This window comes from Rhinoderma darwinii, chromosome 10 (genome assembly GCF_050947455.1).
Source record: "Rhinoderma darwinii isolate aRhiDar2 chromosome 10, aRhiDar2.hap1, whole genome shotgun sequence".
Classification (NCBI taxonomy): Eukaryota; Metazoa; Chordata; class Amphibia; order Anura; family Rhinodermatidae; genus Rhinoderma; species Rhinoderma darwinii.
This window is the reverse complement of record NC_134696.1, coordinates 14786403-14804453: the sequence shown is the minus strand read 5'-3', so window position 1 is coordinate 14804453 and position 18051 is coordinate 14786403. Positions and strand designations below refer to the sequence as shown.

Here is an 18051-nt window from a genome sequence, read left to right as displayed (position 1 = left end):
TTTATCTCTTTCATGAGGTTTCCTCAGTGACTCCAGCATCAGTATTATCTCAGGTCATAGTTCATATAGTGTTGCTGATGGCAGAAAGAACTGTATTAAAATAAGGGATCTACACACAACCACTGGATCTGGGCCTGCTGCGGGAGTCACTCAGGAAGCTCATGTACTTAGAGAATTTGGGGGTAAAGAAATCATTAGGGAATCATTGTTTTTCTTTTAAGCGTTAGGGGCCTTATACAGCGAAGATGATCTTGGAAGAGGATAGGCATCATTTAATGGAACGTCTACATACATATAGGGCCCTATGAATTATGTGATTTAATCGACAACATTTCTCTCAGTAATCTTTGTCTTTGTTGATGGAAGAAGACGAGTCCTGAGAAATGACAGAGAGGGAGGGAGATTTTTTACATTATATGTCAATGTATGTTTATAATAATATATATATATATTTTAAAATGTATTAAAATCTGAACAATTATTTTCTTACTATTCTATACGGTACGGACGCGTCTTTTTGATTGTTAGATTTTTTTTAAGCTTAACATATGAAGTAATGACATGCAGACTTTGTGAGTTTCAACCTACTTCTCCTTGTGAGCTGCAATGAATATGACGGCCTTATGGTCAACAAGGTCACTGACAGACGTTCTCTCCTTGACCTTACAGTCATCAATGATAAAACCTTCTCCAACTAGAGCTTTCCTAACAAAATCCTCATCATATGTGAAAAGATGGAACTTGTCTTTCCCGACTGTAAAAAAAGTTGCATCTAAACACCCAATTAATATGATGTGTCCTCCAGGATTCAGCAACCCAGAGAACTTCCTCAGATATCTGATGTAATCATCTTGATCTTTGCTGATAACATCCAGAAGCCAAACACTGATGACACAATCGGCTGGTGGTAAGACCAGCGGGTCTGTCATATTCTCTTTCTCCAGGTCGTATTTCACAACATGTTGAATGGATGATCTCACTTTTCCTTCTTTGTCCTCAAACTGCTCACTGGAAAATAGAAAAGACAAGGAAAGTGATTGTCCCACAGTCAACATCAACATGGTGGCTCAGGACTTAGCACTGGACTTGCAATACTAGAGGTAAAGCTTGAAATCATGCAAGACTGATGCACCAAGTGTCAGGCTTAGACTATAATTTTCAAGGATTCATTTATATGATACTGCCCCCTACAGATAAGAATATTTAACTGTGTGTAATAGAATTTTTAAGTTTGACTTAAGTATTAACAGAGCACACAGTTCTTTGAACCTCCTTTGTTGTATCAGGAGCAACAATCACAATGACAGTGGTTTCCTCTTGATATTTGGACAAAAACGTCACCTGTTTTCCTCTTTCTCTTGATGGAGTGTTGATGTATGGCCCCAATAAAATGCTCCCGTACGTTCGTCCACCCATCTCTTCAGCTCCATGATGCATCTGTTATTGACCTTCAGGACTATGATGTTTTTGAAAAACTCACAGGCTGAATATAGATGATGAATGAAGGAACTAACACTGAGGTCAATCAAGATGTCTCCATTAATATGACCTGTAGAAAAAAATCCTGAATACTGAATCATCCAATATGTTAAACCCTCACAGATTATTTGAATAAACAAGGACATATGTCTGTATCACTTCTAGCAAACTATGTAAATATTGGATTTCCAATACCAAAAATAAAACAACAGGTAAATGTTTTATAGGGAGAGATTTGTTTATATTTATTTCATACTTCTCACTAGTACATTAAGAACAGTCTCACAAAAGTTATATTTATTAAGATAGAAGACTAGAAAGGAGAAGGAAGGCTCGTGGGACAGTAAGTAGAACCATCCAAAAGTCTTCAATTGAATATTAACCCCTTAATGACCAGGCCATTTTGCACGTTAATGACCAAGGATTATTTTTTGTTTTTTCATGGTCGCATTCCAAGATTTGTAACTTTTTTTTTATTCCGTCAACATCGCCGTAGAAGGGCTTGTTTTTTGTGGGACGAGTTGTATCTTGTAATTGTACCATTTTTAGATGCTTATAATATATTGATTAACTTTTATTAACTTTATTTTAGGAGAGAATTGAAAATAAGCAGCTATTCCAGCATTGATTTTCACGTTATAAATTTACTATGCAGCGTAAATAACATGTTAACTTTATTCTATGGGTCGGCACGATTACGGGGATACCAAATATGTAAAGGTTTTATATGTTTTTTTCTACCTTTGCACAATAAAAAGCCTTTTAGAAAAAAATTACTTGTTCTTGCATCGCCGCATTCCGAGATGTAAGTTTTAAATTTTTCCGTCATTGTGGTCGTATGTGGGCTTGATTTTTGCGAGCCAATGTGTAGTTTTCATTAGTACTATTTTGGACTTATAGATTAACTTTTATTTCATTTTTTATGCGGGGAATTGGAGAAAAGAGAGAATTTTGCCGTTGGTTTTTGCATTCTATTTGGACGTCGTTCATCCGGCGGTTTAATTAATGTGTTCATTTTATTGTTCAAGTTGTTACGATCGCTGCGATACCGTATATGTGTATGTGTTATTTGTTTTGACACTTTTACTAAATAAAACCACTTTTTTGGTAAAAATTTTTGTTTTATTTGATTTTCACAGTAATTTATTTGTATTTTTTTTCACAAACGTTATTTAACTGATTTACATCTTTTATTTTAGTCCCACCAGGGGACTTCACTATGCGATCTGCTGATCGCATATATAATGCTTTGGTATACTTAGTATACCAAAGCATTATTGCCTGTCAGTGTAAAACTGACAGGCAATATATTAGGTCATGCCTCCGTCATGGCCTAACAGGCTATTGCTGAAGGCAGACCTGGGGGTCTTTGTTAGGCCCCCGGCTGCCATGGAAACCCATGGCGACCCGCGATTTCTTTGCGGCGGCGCCGATGGGGTGACAGAGGAAGCTCCCTCCCTCTGTCAAATACATTAGATGTCGCTGTCACTATTGACAGCAGCATTTAATGGGTTAAACTGCCAGAATCGGAGCCCACTTCGATTCCAGCAGTGGCAGCAGGAGCCAGACTGTGTATAACAGCCGTGCTCCTGCCGCTGATCACGTGGGTACACTGGCAGTACCCGCACCATCACAGGACGGATATATCCGTCCACTTGCGTGAACTAGCAGCTGCAGAGGACGGATATGTCCGTCCTTCTGCGTTAAGAGGTTAAGGTGAGGTGCTCATCTGATGGGATAATATATAATTTACCCTATGTGTCCTCAATAACCAGGGGTGTAGCTGCTCACCTGGAAATAGGAGTAAGCAAACATGGGGCGCTCCTGTGTAATATAGTCCATACAAACAAAAGTATGGTAGACCCACCTGACTGGACAGCATATTCAAAGACAACACACTAGTAACACAGAAATACTAATAAGGTGTCCCAAAGGAAGATAAAAGGTCAGATCTTCAATTAAACTCATTATGCAGTCTCAGAAATCCTAGGAGTAGAAATTATTGTATTGAAATTATTTTTGAGAAAATAAAGTCTATTCTTTAAGAATTTATGAGCTTCATTTTGGTTCCTTCAGTGCCATTGAAGAATCATATCTAGAGTTTCACTAATGACAACTGTGGTTTCTGATTTCTAGACAATACTCCACAGGTGCGCCTTCTGTTAGCTTTTTCTACACATTTTTTCTGGATCTACCCTATGATGACATTTTGCCCCTTTTAGTATTTGAGTTCTTGTGATGTGACTGGACCTGACCCTGTGTAGAATCTCCCAATTAATAAACCTGCTGAGCTGTCATTCATGTGCTGTCTAATGTGACAAAGAAAGTGACATCTCCATCCCAATATGACAACATCCTATAAATATGAGAAATATGTTTTTTTTTTATTATTTCTGCCATTAGTGGAAACTTAGAAGAAAATGATTGTCGGTGCATTTAGTTTCCAAGTATGGATATTTTTTATTAAACCGCAATAACATAGTTGGAAGAAGTCAGAAAATGACAGCAGCGCAAATTGTCAGATAACAGCAGATTTAACATCCTAAGCCACCATGACACACTTTTACATCATGGAGAGCCTTAAGTAAAGGCACCATGACATACAGGTACATCATGGTCATCGCGCAGGTAGGGGATCTGTGCCTATGTGATCAGCAGCAGGAGCCCGGAGGTAGTTGACTGCCGGGTTCCTGCTGTAATGACCGAGGTCAGAGAAACTTCTGATCCCAGCCTTTAACTCATCGATGTCCCCAAGTATTCCAAAGCATTATACCAGGCACCACCACATTCGTTTAAACATATTAATTATATTGTACTGCGCATTGCATAAAAAAAACTGTGACATTTTCCTTTTTAACCCATCTCCCCCTGCCCCCCTCAAAAAGGTATAAACGTTATTCAATAAAAAATAAGCACTCCAAAGAAGGTACAATAAAAACCAAAACTCCACTGAGAATAAATAATCCATCAATCAGCTATGTTGATGTTCTAAACACCATCAAAAACACAAAAAATGACAGAAATTCTTATTTTTTCTCGATTTTATCCTAACAAATGTACAAAGATAAACAAACAAATTGTATGAACCTCAAAATGGTGGCAATAAAAACTACAACTCGTCCCGCAAAGACACAATCCATCATACAGCTACGTCGCCCGAAAAAAGCTATGCCTCTTAAAATACGGCAATGAAAAAAAAGAAATATATAGCTTGGTTTTGAAAGCCGAAAAAAAGGCCATTTCTAAAGGGGTTAAGCAATGGTAATTTAGTTGCCCTTCATCATTTTTCACGGTTTTGGAGAATACAGAGTTAGGGTATGTGCACACGCTTACTAAAAACATCTGAAAATATGGAGCTGTTTTCAAGGGACAAAAGCTCCTGATTTTCAGCAACTTTTTCTCAGCTTTTTTTTATGCCCGTTTTTGGAGCTATTTTTTATAGAGTCAATGAAAAAAGGCTCCAAAAACGGCTCAAGAAGTGACATGCACTTCTTTTTCGTGGGTGTCTTTTTATGCGCTGTTTTTTATAAACGGCCGTGTAAAAAATGCTCCATCGGAAAAGAACGCCGTATTTCCCATTGCAATCAATGGGTAGATGTTTGTAGGCGTTCTGCTTCCGATTTTCAGCCGTTTTTTGGGGTGTTTACGGCCCTAAAAACGGCCAAAAGGCCAAAAATACCCTGTGTGAACATATCCTTAAATTCAATGGTTTTACTAAAACCTGAGACTTTCTTTTTTTCAAAATATTCAATGACCAGGGCTTTACTCTGCTCCTTGGCATTTTCCAGATGACTGGGGCAATGTAGTCGCCTCCTCTGACCTCACACATACCCCCAAAAATTATAATTTGCTAAATTTATATTCAGTTGTTCCAATTTTTTTAATCAATTAAACATACAATAATATACACATCAATGTATCTTAGGAGTAATAAATCAGGATACATACCCACTGTGAAAACTTGTCTAAGATTTTCAATGACAAATTTCAAGGTGTCATCTCCAAAGGCCATGTCAGGTTTATCTGAAAAGTAATGCTCCAGATATTGTCTGGAATCAAAGCCATGTACATGATAGAGCTTATGGGGACTGGAATCCATCATCTACTCTTGTATCACAGACGGGGTGACTACCTCTAGACCGGGGCACAAGGTCTTTATATAATTACCAGGATTCAATTTACAAAGTGTGTTACTAAGAATAACTTATCACATAATGACTTATTATATTCATGAGCCGGTCGTGGGAACTTGTGTTATCATAAATTCACATAGAGAAATAATGATCTTTAACTCCTTCAGGACTGAGCCTGTTTTGGCCTTGTGGAGGCAGGCGATTTTTTAAAATCTGACGTGTTAGTTTATGTGGTAGTAGCTTGGGAATGCTTTTACCTATCCAAGTGATTCTGAGATTGTTTTCTCGTGACATATTGTACTTTACGTCTGTGAAAAAATGTGGTCGATAAATTCAGTATTTATTTGTGAAAAACACCAAAATGTAGAGAAAATGTGCAAAAAAATTGAATTTTTCTAAATTTGAATGTATCTGCTTGCAAAACAGATATTAACCCCTTCGCGCTCAGGTCAGTACTATTACGTCCTGCTGAGCGCATCGTTCGCGCTCAGCTCAGTAATAGTACTGACCTGAGTTAACACGGCGCCATCTTTCCCCGGCGCGTGTTTGAGCTGTAATACCTGCTGTTTCCGACAGCAGGCTATCACAGCTTAGTGTGCAGGGACCGATCGCGGTGGTCCCCGCCGATTAAACCCTTAGAAGCCGCGTTCAATAGCGATCGCGGCTTCTTAGGGGTTAAGCTGCCATCGCCGGCCTGCTACACGATAGCGGGCCGCGATGGCTACTATGGCAAGCAGAATCCTAACAATGGACTCTGGCTACGCCATCGACGGAGCCTAGTGGGTCCTGACAAAGTCAGGACCCACTATGCTTGCTGTCAGCGAACAGCTGACAGCTCTAATACACTGCACTACGCATGTAGTGCAGTATATTAGAATAGCGATCAGAGCCTCCTGCCCTCATGTCCCCTAGTGGGACAAAGTAAAAAAAGTGTAAAAAAGTAAAAAGAAGTTGTGTAAAAATAAGAAAATAAAAGTTTTAAAAGTAATAAAAGTAAAAATCCCCCTTTTTCCCTTATCAGTCCTTTATTATTAATAAAAATATATAAATAAACAAATAAACTATACATAATTGGTATTGCTGCGTCCGTAACGGCCTGAACTACAAAACGATGTCGTTATTTATCCCGCGCGGTGAACGCCCTAAAAGAAAATAATAATAAACCGTACCACAATCACAATTGTTTGGTCACTTCATCTCCCAAAAAAATGGAATAAAAAGAGATCAAAAAGTCGCATGTACCTAAAAATGGTACTGATCGAAACTACAGTTCGTTACGCAAAAAATAAGTCTTTGCACAACTTTCCTGATGGAAAAATAAAACAGTTATGGCTCTTAGAATAAGGTAACACAAAAAGTAAATTATACTTTACAAAATGTATTTTATTGTGCAAACGCCATAAGACATAAAATAAAACTATAAACATATGGTATCGCCGTAATCGTATCGCCCCGCAGAATAAAGTGAATATGTGAATTATAGCGCACGGTGAACGCTGTAAAAAAAAATAGAATAAAAAACAATAGTAAAATTGCTGTTTTTTAGTCACCACGCCACCTAAAAATAGAGTAAAAACTGATCAAAAAGTCGCATGCACCCCATGAAAACTGCAATGAATTCCTCAAGGTCTCTAGTTTCCAAAAAGGGGTCACTTTTGGGGGGTTTCCACTGTTTTAGCACCACAAGACCTCTTCAAACCGGACATGGTGCCTAATAAATTAAATTAAATTAATTAAATTTCACCTCTACTTTGCTCTAAATTCCTGTGAAACACCTAACGGGTTAATAAACTTTCTAAATGCTGTTGTGAATACTTTGAGGGGTCTAGTTTCTGAAATTGGGTGTTTGATAAGGGTGTCTAATATATGGGCCTCTCAAAGCAACTTCAGAACTGAGCTGGAAACGAAAAAATAAAATAAAAATGAGGCAATACTTCGCTTATTACATTATACTGATAATGAGCTGTGCCCACCCCGAGATGACCCCAGTTTTGACCGTTTGTATAAACGGAGACCCCTATTAGACCGTTTCAGTGCCCGATTTTCCCAAGCATACACCCCCGAGAAGTGTATTTCTATTGATGAGTCCTTGGTACATTTTAAAGGGAGGGTTCAATTCCCTTTAGGAGGGTAGGAGGGCAAGGTATGGCGTGAAGATGTATAAGCTGTGCGAGAGTGCATCAGGGTAAACCGACAAATTTAGGATAGGACACCAGTATTCAGCCCCCAGAATGCCCCCCCCCCCTTACTGGGAGTTAATACAAAAATTGTGTGGGATTTGGTGCACCCACTGCTGGACCAGGGTCACTACCTCTACCTGGATAATTTTTATACCAGCGTCCCACTGTTCAACTGCCTCGCTTCCAGAAGTCCTGCGGCATGCGGCACTGCTAGAAGAAATCTGAGAGGCCTCCCTAAGACTCTGCTTGGGAAAACAAGAAGGGGTGAGAGCTGGGCACATTCTAGCAGCAACATATTGTGTGTCACGTACAAGACAAGAGAGATGTCCCACCAGTACCCATGTACCTGTACGAGGTACCAGTACAGAGACCCCCAAACCAGACTGCATCCTGGACTACAATAGGTACATGGGAGGGGTGGACTTGTCAGATCAAGTCCTGAAGCCCTACAGTACTTCTGGAAGCGAGGCCACACGCATCGTACCAGGGCAACAGTTTTTAGGAGAAGTTCCCCAAACTGGCAAGAAGGGAAAAAGTCAAAAGAGGTGCAAAGTCTGCTATAAGAGGGGGATAAGGAAGGACACAATATATCAATGTGACACATGTCCCGAAAAACCATAGCTCTGTATGAAAGAGTGTTTTAAAATTTATCATACATCCCTTGATTTTTAATTTACCCTAGTTTTACTCGCTCTGATCCACTTCGCACAGCTTACCCCTCCTCATCTTTCCCCTCTGAGCCCTGCTGCGTGCCCAGGCATCTGATAACAGCCACATGTAGGGTATTGCCGTACCCGGGAGAACCAACATTACAGTTTATGAGGTGTATATCTCCGGTGGCGCATGCTGGGCACAATATATCGGACACTGAATTGGCATATATGTATAGAAAATTGCAAATTTCACTCTGCACCAACTGCTGCGCATTATCTTTTACACAATACCTGTGGAGTCAAAATGCTCACTATACCTCTAGATGAATGCCTTAAGGGGTGTAGATTTTAAAACAGGGTCACTTCTTGGGGGTTTCAACTGTACCGGTACCTTAGGGGCTTCTGCGTACAAGACTTAGCACCAGAAAAGCTCCAGTAGGCCAAATGGTGGTCCTTTCCTTCTGAGCCCTGTCGTGTGCCCAGGCAGCTAATAACTGCCACATGTAGGGTATTGCCGTACCCGGGAGAACCCACATTAGAGTTTATGGGGTGTATGTCTCCGGTGGCACATGCTGGGCACAATATATCGGACACTGACTTGGCATATATATAGAAAATTGCAAATCTCACTCTGCACCATCTGTTGCGCATTATCTTTTACACAATACCTGTGAGGTCAAAATGCTCACTACACCTATAGATGAATTCCTTAAGGGGTGTCATTTTTAAAACGGGGTCACTTCTCGGGGGTTTCAACTGTACTGATACCTCAGGGGCTTCTGCACACATGACTTAGCACCATAAAATTCCCAGTAGGCCACATGGTGGTCCTTTCCGTCTGAGCCCTCCCATGGGCCCAAACGGCAGTTTATCACCACAAATGGGGTATTGCCACACTAAGGACAAATTGGGCAACAAATTGGGGTATTTTATTCCTTGTGAAAATAAGGCATTTTGAGCCAAAACTACCTCTTATTGGAAAAAATTTCATTTTTTTTTTAATTCACAGCCCAATTCAAATAAATTCTGTGAAAAAACGGTGGGGTCTAAATTGTCACAACACCCATAAATAAATTCCTTGAGGGGTTTAGTTTCCAAAATGGGGTGACATCTGGTGGTTTTACATTGCTTTGATACCTCTGGGGCTCTGCAAATGCGACATGGCTCCCGAAAACCAATCCAGGAAAATCTGGGCTCCAAAGAACACATAGCGCTCCTTTCCTTCTGATCCCTCCCATGGGCCCAAACGGCAGTATATCACCATAAATAGGGTATTGCCGCACTCAGGACAAATTGGGCAACAAAATGGGGTATTTTATTTGTTGTGAAAATAAGACATTTTGAGCCAAAACTACATCTTATTGGAAAAAAGTTATTTTTTTTTAATTAACAGCCCAATTCAAATAAGTTCTGTGAAAAAACTGTGGGATCTAAATGGTCACAACACCCATAAATAAATTCCTTGAGGGGTTTTGTTTCCAAAATGGGGTCACTTTTGGTGGGTTTCCATTGCTTTGATACCTCTGAGGCTCTGCAAATGCGACATGGCACCCGAAAACCAATCCAGCAAAATCTGGACTCCTAAGAACACATAGCGCTCCTTCCCTTCTGAGTCCTCCCATGGGCCCAAACGACAGTTTATCACCACAAATGGGGTATTGCCGCACTCAGGACAAATTGGGCAACAAAATGGGGCATTTTGTTCCCTGTGAAAATAAGAAATTCTGATCAAAAATGACATCTTATTGGAAAAATTGTCATTCTTTTAATTTCACAGCCCAATTCAAATACGCGCTGGGAAAAAACTACAGGGTCAAAATGGTAACAATAACCATAAATGAATTCCTTGAGGGGTGCAGTTTCCAAAATGGGGTCAGTTTTGTGGGATTCCTACTGTTTTGGCACCTCAACACCTCTCCAAACCTGGCATGCTACCTAAAATATATGCTAATAAAAAAGAAGCACCAAAATGTACTAGGTGCTTCTTTGCTTCTGGGGCTTGTGTTTTAGTCCACGAGCGCACTAGAGCCACATGTGGGACATTTATAAAAACTGCAGAATCTGGACAATACATACGTAGTAGTGTTTCTCTGGTAAAACGTTCTGTGTTACCAAAAAAAAATTGAATAAAATTGAAATTCCGCAAGAAAAATGAAATTTGCAAATTTCACCTCCACTTTGCTTTAATTCCTGTGAAATGCCTGAAGGGTTAAAAAACTTTCTAAATGCTATTTTGAATACTTTGAGGGGTCTAGTTTTTAAAATGGGGTGTTTTATGGGGGTTTCTAATACATAGGCCCCTCAAAGCCCCTTCAGAACTGAACAGGTACCTTAAAAAAAAGGCTTTTGAAATTTTCTTAAAAATATGAGAAATTGCAGTTTATGTTCTAAGCCTTGTAACGTCCAAGAAAAATAAAAAAAATGCTCTAAAAACTATGGAGATCTAAAGTAGACTTATGGGAAATGTGAACTAGTAACTCTTTTGGCTGGTATAACCATCTGTTTTACAAGCACATGCATTTAAGTTCGGAAAAATGCTATTTTTTCAAATTTTTCTCTACATTTTGCAATTTTTCACAAATAAACACTGAATATATCGACCAAATTTTACCATTAACATAAAGCCCAATGTGTCACGAGAAAACAATCTCAGAATCGCTTGGATAGGTTTAAGCATTCCGACGTTATTACCACATAAAGTCAAATATGTCAGATTTAAAAAATGGGCTCTGAGCCTTAAGGCCCAAACTAGGCTGCGTCCTTAAGGGTATGTGCACACACACTAATTACGTCCGTAATGTACGGACGTATTTCGGCCGCAAGTAGTGGACCGAACTCAGTGCAGGGAGCCGGGCTCCTAGCATCATACTTATGTACGATGCTAGGAGTCCCTGCCTCGCTGCAGGACAACTGTCCCGTACTGAAAACATGATTACAGTACGGGACAGTTGTCCGGCAGCGAGGCAGGGACTCCTAGCATCGTATATAACTATGATGCTAGGAGCCCGGAACTTGCGGCCGAAATACGTCCGTAGATTACGGACGTAATTAGTGTGTGTGCACATACCCTAAGGGGTTAATACCACAAAAAATAGTCACTAGTTACCATTTCCCATATGTCTACTTTATGCTTTCATTGTTTTTTGAACGCCCTTTTATTTTTGTAGGACGTTACAAGGCTTAGAACTTTAGCAACAATTTCTCACATTTTCAAGAAATTTCCAAAACCTTTTTTTACAGGTACCAGTTCATTTCTGAAGTGGCTTTGAGGGCCTTATATATTAGAAACTTACCAGAAATCACCCCATTTTAAAAACTTCACCCCTCAAAGTATTTAAAACAGCATTCAGAAAGTTTCTTAACCCTTTAGGCGTTTCACAGGAATTAAGGCAAAGTAGAGGTGTAATTTACAAATGTAATTTTTTTTGCAGAAAATTATTTGTAATAGAAAAATTTATGTAACACAGAATGTTTTACCAGAGAAACGCAACTCAATACTTATTGCCCAGATTCTGCAGTATTTAGAAATACCCCACATGTGGCCCTAGTGTGTTTATGGACTGAAGCATCGGCCGCCGAAGCAAAGGAGCACCTAGTGGATTTTGAAGCCTCCTTTTTATTACAATATATTTTAGGTTCCATGTCTGGTTTGAAGAGGTCTTGTGGTACCTAAACAGGGGAATCCCCCAAAAAGTGACCCAATTTTGGAAACTACACCCCTCAAGCAATTTATCTAGTTGTATAGTGAATCAAGTGACCCATGCAACAAGGACCATAATTCAGAGTGAATAGCCCATTTAAGAATTGATTTTGAACTACACTGACGTGACCACAATTTAAAGGAATACCAATCAGAAAGAACTATACATTCCTAATATAATCTATAATCGTAATAGATATAACATTGTTATAAAACTTTGCAATAATCCTTTAAATCCAATAAGAAAAAAATTGGTGCAGCAAGAGAGAGTAAAACTGCAACAAAAAAGTAAAAATCAAATGGTGACCAGTATTGTGGTTTATCAATGTAATCCTCTATGATATCCTGTACCCCGCTCTGTGTAGTTTGGTTATAAGTAGTATGGCTGGGCACTCCGTGTTGTCTGGGTGCAGATGATGTGGATGGGTGATTATATTTTTATACCTCATATAGCATACAAAATTAATGTAAAACCTGACGTTCTGAACCATAGAGGAGATATGATTTTTTTTTAACTAAATGTAAATAAATAAATTAAAAACAAAATTAAAAATAGATATTAGCTCCAGTTAGGGAGTATAAAGCGAAGGGCAATTTATATAGTGTACTAGACACAAATTATGCAAATTAACAAAATTCTCTATAAATTCCCTAATTAAAAATCATTTGCAGATATTGAAAATGTATAAAGTAGGTTTTCTATACGATCTATACGATCACTTAAGAGGACGTATGCATAAGTGACCTTGACTCTGAGAATAGTTCAATAGGCAGGGAGGTTTATACTATATTTTGAATTTAGTAAGGTCAGAATTAAGGGCTCATACACACTGCAGAGTCCTGTGCATGGAGCTTATGCGGCAGCACACAGAGGCTGGAACTCTCCCTAGTACGTGGCCATACAGTATATGTGTGCTGCCGTATGTACGGAGATATTCTCCCCTAGTAGCAATGCTTTCTTATACCTCCTTACAACATTCGTATACCTCCATATGAAAGAGAGGTAGAGTAGAGGCCCCAAGCACCTCTATAGAAGCCCTATAAAGGCTCATAAAATCAAGATTCTTAATACCTATGATAAGGAGCAGACAAATAACAATGATCTCCTCAAGGAAAGCCCACAGTTATATGTTATATGTTTATCTTTATCACAATGTTATCATAATGCAAATATCCAGAAGCCGCATAATACCCCATGATGTCCCAGATGATCACACTAGTTCCCGCACTATTATCAGTACAAGGAAAGATTCCAAAAACAAAGCTGCTATAAGAACAAATAACCAATTGCTTAAAGGGGTTTTCCCACGAGGGAGATTTATGAGCAATGCTGTTACTGTAAGCCCCATAGAACTGAATGGTAGTTACGGAAACAGCATAGCTCAGCGAGTTACGCTGTTTCCGTAACTTCCGACAATGTAATCAGTAAGTGGCCGGGAGACAGCGTGAGCACAAAAAGCTAGAGTAAAACATAAAAGAGAACAATATAAATTTGGTATCGCCATAATCGTATTGAGCTAAAGTCTCAGCAAATTTATAGTTTGATGGGCTTGAATCTCATCATAGGGGGTATAAAGATTTACACTAGCAAAAGGATGACAAACGACTTCTTACATTACAAATATGAGACACACTGAGGATTCCCCTGTTTTTAATAAGTCGTGATTCCTATCGACCTATATTACTTAAAAGTTTGAATGTTTAATTTATGTCCAAGATCTTAGCGGACATTGCCTTTCCTTATTGAGTAGAACCAAATGGGATTTGTCCAGGGAAGATCAGGAAAAAAAGACCATAAAAAAGATATTAACAGTCTTAATATCGGGCCAACGAGCATTCACATGAACGCTTGTTCCAGATCATTGCTCTGTGTAACAAGGCAACGATCAGTAGATGAATGAGCAAGTGCTCGGTCATCGGCTGATCTACTCGTTTAAGTTGTCGTTAGTATCGGTGATTGGCACTCATTTTTACGGCCCATATAAAAGGACCATAATTCTAAAGTAGCGGTAATAATTTTTGATGCCTAAAATGCCTACTTTAATTTGTCCTAAACGTGTCTCTTTCAGGTTTTGGATCACATATCTTTTTAAAGCTCCCTTATGCAATTCATGCAGTGTATGTACGCTGGTCCTAATGCAAAGATAAATATTTCCGGTTGGGTAGATCTCCCTTTGTCTCTACTAGGAAGATGCTACCTTATTAAGATGACAAGCTTTGACTGTTTTTATATATGCAGCAACCCAGGGGGACTATGGCATGACCCAGCGGAGTATCGTCGGCAGCGGCGTCGGAGCTGTGCGCGCGGGCTCGCACACATGCTCTCACTCTTCAGCTCTTGGCAGACACTCTTCAGCTCTTGGCTCTGGCGAGATCACACAGTCTTGTCGTCCTTGTCTGCTGATAGCTGAAGAGTGAGAGCATTTGCGCACGTGCGCACAGCTCCGACGCCGCTGCCGACGATACTCCTGCCACAACAATTAACATTATTCTTCTTCTCCTCCTCTTCTGTTCCGTGGCAGCGGCGAAGATGTACCTGCGCATGCTCTGCTCTCCATCTCTTGTCAGACAGTGAAGGTAACACTCTTCGATCTCGTGAGAGATATCACACAGCACAAGCAGCTGGTACACTGTACGTAGCTGATTGTACTGTGTCACAGTGATAGTAACACACCCCCTTGCCATTAGCACGCCCCATTGACAGTTTAGGGGGTTATTTACATATAGGGTGCCAAATATAATGACACCGATATCTAAATAACGGAGGAGGAGAGGAAAATAAATTAAAATGAGACAGGGTTTGTGCAGTACTGCCCATTACATACTGCACTCAGCTGCACACGTATGGGCAGGTGAAAGGTTCTCTTTAAGTGATGGTGGGAGTTGTTCCTCCAGGGCACGGCTTGTGAAAATGTCTGCTGACTTGTGGAAGGTGGTATGCCCTTAATGGTGTAGTGTAAATAATAGGCAGAAGACTGTAGTAAGTTGAACAAATAAACTCACGGTTTCTTTACAGGTCAGCAATTTGCAGAACACTTTAAAGATGGGTGTGCACAATCATATAAAACAGTTTTCCATCCATGGGCCGACTGAATTGGATCTAGATAAAGATTTGAGTTTCCATATCTCACGTATTCCCTTGACTTTAGTCATCTGTTTCTCTGATGCAATTGCTCAAATAGCGATTCTTCTAACACATGAGTCACAACCGTACCAGATTCAGCGAGAAAGTCCAGGATTCCTGGTGGTGTCTTGCTGTCCCGGGCGGCCGGGTGTATATCTTGCTGTCAACTGTATTTGCATCATCAGGACGCAGACGTAGTTGGACCAATTGCTGATGCAGGGAAACGTCAGCTCCCTGCTTCAGCATTAGTTCAGAGTGGAGGAGCAGAGGGAACTCCTCCTCTAGCCGAGGACTCCCCGGGCACAGCGCTATTTTAAACGTTGTGCCCGGAGAAGCCCTTGACATCACTGTCCATATATGGACAGTAACATTAGGATCTCCTATTGGAGTGGAATTCCCGCTGCCAACGCTATTACCGGGGATTCTGCTCCTAGAGGGAACATCTTAGGTCATTGTTCATATATGGACAGTGACATTAGGGGCTCCCTCTAGGAGCGAAATCCCAGACCTATGCTTTGGCTGGGGATTCCGCTCCTAGAGGGAGTCCCAATTTTGCTATCTACACAGGGGGTAGCACTATCTTTAAGGGGGATGTGGCACTATCTGCATGGGCACTGTGGCACTATATAGGGGCACTATCTACAGGGAACACTGTGGTGCTATCTACATGGGCACTGACACTTTATATGTGGACACTGGCACTAGGGGCAGCTAAGAAGGCATTAAACTGTATTGGGCATCTAAGGCAGCATTATAATGTATGGGGACATCTATGGGGGCATTATACTGTATGAGGAAAGCTATAGGGGCATTATACTATATGAGGCAACTTTTCGGGCATTATACTGTAATGTGGCATCTAAGGGGGCATTTTACTGTATGTTGGCAGCTATGGGGGCATTATGCTGTATGGGGAAGTTGTGGGGGCATTATACTATATGGGTCAGCTGTCGGGGAATTCTATTGTATGTGGGTTTCTATGGGGCATTCTACTGTATAAGAGCAGCTATGTGAGCATTATACTGTATGGAGCAGCTATTAGGGCATTATGCTGCATGGGGGTATGTGTTTGAGCTTTATAATGCATGGGGCATCTCTATGGGCATTATACTGTATGGGGGCATCTGTGTGGGCATTATACTGCATGGGAGCATCTGTGTGGGCATTAGACTGTATGGGGGCATCTGTGTGGGCTTTATACTGTATGGTGGATGCTACAGGGCATTTTACTGTGTGGTGGCAGCTATTTGGCATTATACTGTGTGGGAGGCACTATGGGAGCATGATAATGTGTGGGCTGAACCGGGTGTGTATAGACGGGTTTTGGGTGGGATTAGAGGCGTGGCTTAAAAGAAAGCCATTTGCCGCTACTGGAATAAAGTTGAATATATTTCTCTAACATAAAACAAATTACAAATCTACTTTAGTAGAGTCATAGTGGGAAACTAAATTATATCCAATACAAAATCTTCCATTTGTACTGAAGCATCTATATATAAACCCCTTCCCGTCGTAAACAACTTTCAGATTTTCATTTTCGTTTTTTCCTCCCCACATTCCAGAAGCCATAAGGTCTTTATTTTTCCATCGATATAGTATTATGAGGGCTTGATTTTTGCGGGACGAGTTGTAGTTTTTTGTAGCACCATTTATTTTGCCATATAATGTACTAGGAAACGGGAAAAAAATATTTGTGGGGTAGAAAATGAAAAAAACAGCGATTCCTCCATGGTTTTTTGCGCGCAGTTTTTACGAAATTCACTGTGCAATTAAAACAACATGTTAACTTTATTCTGTGGGTCAATACGATTACGGAGATACCAAATATATATAGTTTTTTCTATATTTTACTACTTTTACATGTAAAAAACTAAGTGTAATAAAGAAAATGTATTCTGCGTCGCCAAATTCCGAGAGCCACAACTTTTTTATTTTTCCGTCGATTAAGCGGTATGAGGGCTTATTTTTTGTGGCATAAGCTGTAGTTTTTAATAATACCATTTTGGTGTACGTGCGACGGTTTGATCACTTTTTATTTCATTTTTTGTGGGAGATGAGGTGACCAAAAAATAGACATTCTGGCGTTTACCATTTTTATTTTTACGGCGTTCACCGTGCGGGTTAAATAATGATATATTGTAATAGTTCAGACTTTTGCGGACGCGGCGATACCAATTATGTTTATTTATTTATTTTTTTACTATGCTCAAGGAGGGAAATGGGAAAAGGTTTTTTTTTTAACTTTTAATTTTAATTTTATTTTTTTACACCCCAAAAAACTTTATTTAACTAATTTTTACTTTTTTTATTAGTCCCCCTAGGGGACTTCAACCAGCGATCGTTAGATCGCTTGTACAATATACTGCAGTACTAATGTATTGCTGTATATCGTGATTCTGACAGGCACCTATTAAGCCCTGCCAGAGGCAAAACTTAATAGGTGTACAAACATGGCGGACCTGGAGGACTTCATTAGGCCCCCAGGCAGCCATAGCAACCATCGCCCCCCGCTATTGCTTTGCGGGGGCGTGATGAGCTGTTAGAAGGGGTCGCCCCCTCTTTCTGAGCATTTAACGAGTTAAACTAGCGGAATCGCGCTCGAGCGCGATGCTGCTAGTTACTCTAAAGTGTCGGCTGTAACATACAGCCGACACCGTCATTGTATGAAGCGAGCTCACTGCGTGAGCCCGCTCCATACTTCCCCTACCCGACTTTGGCGTATGGATACGTCAAATGTCGGGAAGGGGTTAAAACATTAGAAAGAGCATTTTCCAGATTTACA

At 40.1% G+C, this 18051-nt stretch overlaps 1 protein-coding gene across 1 annotated transcript; it reads right to left on the bottom strand.

Annotated features, from left to right (window-relative positions):
• Nucleotides 1-584: 584 nt before the first annotated feature.
• LOC142662486 (nicotinamide N-methyltransferase-like) lies at nucleotides 585-5648 on the bottom strand. Its single transcript, XM_075840693.1, has 3 exons — nucleotides 5428-5648; nucleotides 1342-1549; nucleotides 585-1008 (listed from the first exon to the last, which is right to left on the bottom strand). Exons 1-3 carry the CDS (start codon nucleotides 5579-5581, stop codon nucleotides 585-587), a joined length of 786 nt encoding a protein of 261 aa, XP_075696808.1. The 5' UTR covers nucleotides 5582-5648.
• Nucleotides 5649-18051: the final 12403 nt, after the last annotated feature.